Here is a 6,559-nt window from a genome sequence, read left to right as displayed (position 1 = left end):
TTAATAGTTAAATTTTGGGGGAGTCAAAAGTTATGTAGGGATTTTTGACTGACTGCACAGGGTTTCTCGCCAATAATTCCCACTTGTTCGGGGGTCAACAGGTTTTTTGTTTGTTTGTTTGTTTGTTTTTAGGATCTGTCACACAAGCTGAAGCGCAATGGCATTATGATAGCTCACTGTGACCTTGAACTCCTGGACTCAAGTGATCCTCCTGGCTCAGCCTCCCAGAATGCTGGGATTACAGGCATAAGCCACTGCTCCCAGCCTCTATATTAAAAAAAAATAATTATTTCATTAATAAAATTATCCCAACTTTTTAATACTCATGCAAACATATGTATAGAGTTTTTTTGTTGTAAGTTGAACAAGGTTCAATTTGCACATTTGTTTAACCTGAACATACTCTATTACATGTTCTGCAACTTGCTTCTTCCTCCTAACAATAAATCATGGATGTCTGTCTCTTCTTGGTATTCTCATTTGACGATTCTTTGTCCTTGTACCTACGTGATTCTTGGGGCTCCAGCATTCTGCCTGCCTTTCCTCCTCCCGGGGTTTTCCTCCTCCTCGCCGGGCCTCTTAGGTGCCCGGCCGCGGGAGGTCTTCGCCGGTGGGTGGGGTCCAGGGCCGCCTGAGACATGTAGATGAGGTGGGCGGGGCCCTACACAAACCCGCTGGTAGCGCTGGGCCGACGCGCCCAGCCTGGACCCACTCAGTCAGAGGCAGCCAGCGGGACCTGCTTCACCCAGCGCAGCGAAGCCGAGTCCCGGCCTGGCCCCTCTGCTGCCCCCAGAGCGGGCCATGCCGCCGCGGGAGCTGAGCGAGGCCGAGCCGCCCCCACTCCGGACCCCGACCCCTCCCCCGCGGCGGCGTAGCGCGCCCCAAGAGCTGGGCATCAAGTGCGTGCTGGTGGGCGACGGTGCCGTGGGCAAGAGCAGCCTCATCGTCAGCTACACCTGCAATGGGTACCCCGCGCGCTACCGGCCCACTGCGCTGGACACCTTCTCCGGTACGTACGTTCAATCGCCCAGGCGGCCGCGTGGCTGCGGCGGGGCTGTGCACACGGGAGCTGGGGCGGGCGTCGCGGCGGGAGGCGCAGAGGACCCCGGGGAGGAGACTGGAGCAGGCCCCGAGGTGGCGCTGGTGTGGCCCGGGTCGCCCTTCCTAACTCAGGCTCTCCCCGCCCCGCCCCTGCAGTTCAAGTCCTGGTGGATGGAGCCCCGGTGCGCATTGAGCTCTGGGACACAGCCGGACAGGTGAGAAGCTGGGCGCGGCTTCTACTGATCTGCGGGGAGGTGGGCTGGAGGCTGGGAGGACCCCACATGGAGCAAGAATGGAGAAAGCCTTGGGCTGTTGGAATCTCAGGATTCCAGCCCCGGGTGAGAAATGGATTCCCTGTAGCGGGGTGGGGGCTAATCCTTACCACCTGGCCTTCTCACCCCAGGAGGATTTTGACCGACTTCGTTCCCTTTGCTACCCGGATACCGATGTCTTCCTGGCGTGCTTCAGCGTGGTGCAGCCCAGCTCCTTTCAAAACATCACAGAGAAATGGCTGCCCGAGATCCGCACGCACAACCCCCAGGCGCCTGTTCTGCTGGTGGGCACCCAGGCCGACCTGAGGGACGATGTCAACGTACTGATTCAGCTGGACCAGGGGGGCCGGGAGGTCCCCGTGCCCCAACCCCAGGCTCAGGGTCTGGCCGAGAAGATCCGAGCCTGCTGCTACCTGGAGTGCTCAGCCTTGACGCAGAAGAACCTGAAGGAAGTATTTGACTCGGCCATTCTCAGTGCCATAGAGCACAAAGCCCGGCTGGAGAAGAAACTGAATGCCAAAGGTGTGCGCACCCTCTCCCGCTGCCGCTGGAAGAAGTTCTTCTGCTTCGTTTGAGCAGCTATGGCTGCATAGTAAGTGGTAGGCAGGAGGCCAGAGACTTCTGAGACCTGGGGCACCCGGGCCTTTGCGGGAGCTACTGGCAGGGCCTGGCCACCTCATGGGATTCAGTTCCCTTCCGAACACTCGGGGGACATGGGCCTCTAACTGCCCACTCTGATATGCCTGGGTGAGCCTAGGAGGGAAGGCTCTGATTTGGATTTCTCCAGTCAAAGCTCACAGAAAAAAACCTGGCACTTTGATTTTCATGGGATGGTCCTAACAGGGTCAGTCACCTCCGAGTAGTTTGGGATCCAGTTCCCAGTTTCTTGTCCTGGGCCCTCAGGTCAGCCGGGCTGAATTAGGACCCTTCCTTGGCACAGGGGTGAGAAAGAGCTTGGGGAACACCTGGCATTGTGAAGGGCTGGAAGGGGTTCAACCCTGATTTGGAGAGAAGTTTGGGATGGAGTGGGCGAGAGACTGAGAGAGAGAGAGCAGGAAAAAGAGGCCTTGGAGCCTGGAACTGATGGTGGATAAGGGCTGGGCCTGGAAGGAAGATGAGGAGGAGGAGGAGAGAGGGAAGTGGAATGGATGAGGAGCAGGCTGACACCTGGGCGGCCCTCAACCCCCAAGGCCAGGGAGGGCGGGGCTGGCCCCTGGGAAGAACTGGGTCTCTGGGCTCCCTAGGCACTGCCCAAACTGGCTGGGCCAGGAGTGGGGCAGGAAGTGAGAGTCAAGGCCCAGCAAAAAGGAGGGGGAGGAGCTGCAAATTAGAGCCTGAAGGAGGACGGGGTTGGGGATCATCCCTTTCCTCAAGGTCACACAGCCTAGAAGCTAGAGCAGTGCAGAGTCTGCAAATAAAACCTGAAGTCTGTGAAGCTGTGCGTTGTCTCTGTCATTTCCTGGAGCCCACTGCTCCCTCATAACCCTCCTCAAGGCCCAACTGCCTGGCTAGAGACAGACTGGGGACCAAAAGACTAAAGCTAGATTGAAGGGTGGGGGCTGGACTGGTGGTGGGGGCAGTGCGATGGGAACTGGACTGTGGGGGTAGGTGTGGGGCTCCCCGCTTGGGGCTCAGCTGGTTCCCAGGAGAGCTAGCGTGGGAAGCGGCCTGGAAACGGGTTTCCCCAGGTGTCAGCGCCAGAGCTGGTTTCCCATGACCTCACCTGGTGGGTGGAGCCCCTCCCCTCCACCCCTCCTTTCTAGAGCACCATGCTCAGCGCTGGGGCTCAAGGTCAGTCCCCAGCCTTCTAACTTTTCTGCTCTGTTCCTTCTGGCAGTTCACAGGGCCCAGGGGCTCAGGTTAGGGGACCATCCCCCTGACCTCCATTCACAGCCTGAACATAAGCCTAAACCTCAATCACTGGCCAAAGTTCTTAGACTTGGGTTGGACCCAGTCTTCAGCCTTGGCACCTAAGGACCTAGCGAAGGTCAGAGTGCTGCTTGTGAACAATTTAAATAGAGGTTTGGCCCCAAAAATCCTGTGCAAGAGTGGGTTCATTGGGAGAGGACTTGGAGAGGAGCAGGGATCCAGAGAACATTCCCTCATATTGGAGCTTGAACGGACTTTGAAGGACACCCAGGGGGAAAATGAAACAAAACAAAAACTTACTTTACCACAAGGAGACTGAGAGCCAGACAGAAAAGGTAGTAGCTTAAATGATATGTATCACCCAGTGACTGTAAGAGCACTTTGCAAACTCTAGAGTTGGGTACAGGATTATGTGTTACTCTGGGAGAGGAATTTGTTTCTTTCTTTTTTTTTTTCTTTTGAGGCGGAGCCTCGCTCTGTCACCCAGGCTGGAGTGCAGTGGCGCGATCTGGGCTCAGTGTAACCTCTGCCTCTCGGGTTCAAGCGAGTCTCCTCCCTCAGCCTCCTGAGTAGCTAGGATTACAGGCGCGCGTCACCACGCCTGGCTCATTTTTGTATTTTTAGTAGAGACGAGGTTTCATCATGTTGGTCAGGCTGGTCTCGACCTCCTGACCTCATGATCTGCCCGCCTTGGCCTTCCAAAGTGCTGGGATTACAGGCGTGAGCCACTGGGCCCGGCTGGGAGAGGAATTTCTAAGGCACACCTGCTAGGCAGCTCCTGGGTCAGGTGAGCACTCATGCCCTGGCCCAGCCCACCTCTGGGCCCAGCTCTCTCCTCAGAAAGCTACAGCTGTGTGTGTATGTGTGTGTGTGCGCGCGTGTGTGTGTGTCTGTCTGTCTCTGTGTGTGCCTGTGTGTGTGAAAGAGCATGGCTGAGGGACAGAAATCCTAGCCAAGTGAAACTTCAGATAATCCCCAAGTTTAGTTTTAGCCAAGACCGTCCACTTCCTGCCCCACCAGGGCCTGTCCCCAGAGCTCTGCCACCTGGAGCTCCTTCTGTTCCCTTTACCCCTCAGGTGGAGGTGCTGAGGGTCTCACACCCCAACAGCATGGCCTGTTGTTACCTCAACCCAGCCTGACACACTTCCCTCTGGGGCAGAAAGCTGAGTTCAAGTTCAGACTCTGACACCAACCATGACCTTAGGCAAATCATTTCCCTTCTCTATGCCTCAGTCTTCATTTGAAAAATGAAGGACTCAGGACTCAGACTGGGTTTCAGTTTCTTAAACTTGTTCTGAGGGGCCTTGGAGGTGCCTGGGAGTGGGGATCATCCCCTGCAAGGGGGTTATCCTTATACCCGCCCCTACCTCCAACTTCTTCCCTAATTCTCTCTTGTGGTACCAGTATATCCATGTCACCCAGATTGAAACCTTGGTCACCATGCCTCCTCTCTTGCTGGGTCTCCAAGCCTGGTCAGGACTTCTGTCACCCACACCCCAAGGTCCCTGTCACTGCAGCTCCCGAGTCCAATCTGTCCTGTGCTGCTGTGTTCACTCTGGCACCCCCCAACTCAAGACTCAAGACTGTTACTGGCTCTCACTGTTGATGATGAACTTTGAGCGCCTCATTTCAGCATTCAAGGCCCTCTCAAATCTGACAGCACCCTGGACCAGGACAGCTCGCTCCGGTGATCCCCAGCTGTCCCCGACTTCCTGACTCCCAGTCTTGGCTTGTGCCAGATCCCCTAGTTTGGAAAGTGCCCCCTGCCACCTCCCAGATGCCCCGTTTCTCCTCATGACAACCAGCTTTCAATACCTCCCTCCTCCAGAAAGGACACTTAACTGTATCAGTGTGTTCACTGCTCCCTTGGCACACTGAGGACACTGGGCATTCTGTCACTGACTCAGCCTGCATCTTCCCCGCTAAATGAAGCGAGAGAGAGAGAGAGAGAGAGAGAGAGAGCCACATGTAAGTACCTTTTGCTCCCACAAAGTCTGGGGCTCAGGCAATGTTTACTGCTGACCCCGAAATGCTTAGGAATAAAAAGCCAGCCAGTGAGCCCTGGAGAGACTGGGAGGATTAAGTTCACCTCCAGATTTGGAGCCTGAAGACTGAGGTCTAAGGTCAACGGCTTGCTGGAAAGGACCTCTAAGGCTCTGGCCCCAAGCCTGTGCAGGTCAAGAGGGATTCACCTAATCCACTGGTTCTCTTTGGTTCCGTCTGTTCCTCTAGAATATGGTAGCTACTTTTCTGGGGTAGATTTTTTGTTTTTATCTCTCTGTTTCCTTGGTCTCTTTTCCCTTTTCTCTGCTATTTTAAATCTGTATTTAAAGGAATATTTATCATATGAATTGGATAAAATTATATGTTTCTTACATATACATTCTTACATATGTCCTTATCAATGTAAATTGCCTTTAATGTCTGTATAACCCTTAGTTGATTTTTTCAATTTTTTCTTTCTTTTATTTTGAGATGGAGTCTCGCTCTGTGGCCCAGGCTGGTGTACAGTAGTGCTATCTTGGCTCACTGCAAGCTCCACCTGCTGGGTTCACACCATTCTCCTGCCTCAGCCTCCAGAATAGCTGGGACTACAGGCGCCCGTCACCATGCCTGGCTAATTTTTTGTATTTTTACTAGAGACGGGGTTTCACCGTGTTAGCCAGGATGGTCTCGATCTCCTAATCTTGTTATCCGCCCGCCTCGGCCTCCCGAAGTGCTGGGATTACAGGCGTGAGCCACTGCACCCAGCCCTCTTTTTTTTTTTTTTGGAGATGGAGTCCCACTCTGTCACCCAGGCTGTAGTACAGTGGCACAGTCTTGGCTCACTGCAGCCTCCGCCTCCTGGGTTCAAGTGATTCTCCTGCCTCAGCCTCCCAAGTACCTCAGATTACAGGCATCCACCACCACATCCAGCTAATTTTTCTTTTTTTTTTTTTTTTTGAGACAGTGTCTCACTCTGTTGCCCAGGCTGGAGTGCAGTGACGTGATCTTGGCTCACTGCAACCTCCACCTCCCAGGTTCAAGCAAGTCTCCTACCTCAGCCTCCCAAGTAGCTGGGATTAGAGGTGCGCACCACCATGCCCAGCTCATTTTTGTATTTTTAGTAGAGATGAAGTTTCACCATGTTGGCCAGGCTGGTCTCGAACTCCTGACCGCAAGTGATCCGCCATCTTTGGATCATCCGAGCACTTCCCAAAGTGCTCGGATTACAGGCGTGAACAATGATGCCCAGCCATTTTCCACTTTTTTGAGGCAGGGTCTTGCACTGTCACCCAGGCTGGAGTGCAGTGGTGTGATCATGGCTCACTGCAGCCTTGAACTTCTAGGCTCAAGCAATGCTTCTGTCTCAGTCTCCCAAGTAGCTAGAACTATAG

At 54.3% G+C, this 6,559-nt stretch overlaps 1 protein-coding gene across 1 annotated transcript; it reads left to right on the top strand.

The window, feature by feature from the left end:
* Positions 1 to 639: 639 nt before the first annotated feature.
* Positions 640 to 2,748, top strand: RHOV (ras homolog family member V). The gene is made up of 3 exons (XM_001099040.4): positions 640 to 1,009; positions 1,198 to 1,256; positions 1,445 to 2,748. The coding sequence occupies exons 1-3, from the start codon at positions 802 to 804 to the stop codon at positions 1,886 to 1,888; spliced, it is 711 nt and encodes a 236-aa protein (XP_001099040.1). The 5' UTR covers positions 640 to 801; the 3' UTR covers positions 1,889 to 2,748.
* Positions 2,749 to 6,559: the final 3,811 nt, after the last annotated feature.

Source organism: Macaca mulatta, chromosome 7 (genome assembly GCF_049350105.2).
Source record: "Macaca mulatta isolate MMU2019108-1 chromosome 7, T2T-MMU8v2.0, whole genome shotgun sequence".
NCBI lineage: Eukaryota > Metazoa > Chordata > Mammalia > Primates > Cercopithecidae > Macaca > Macaca mulatta.
The sequence above is the reverse complement of the archived record's forward strand: the minus strand, read 5'-3'. Positions and strand labels throughout refer to the sequence as shown.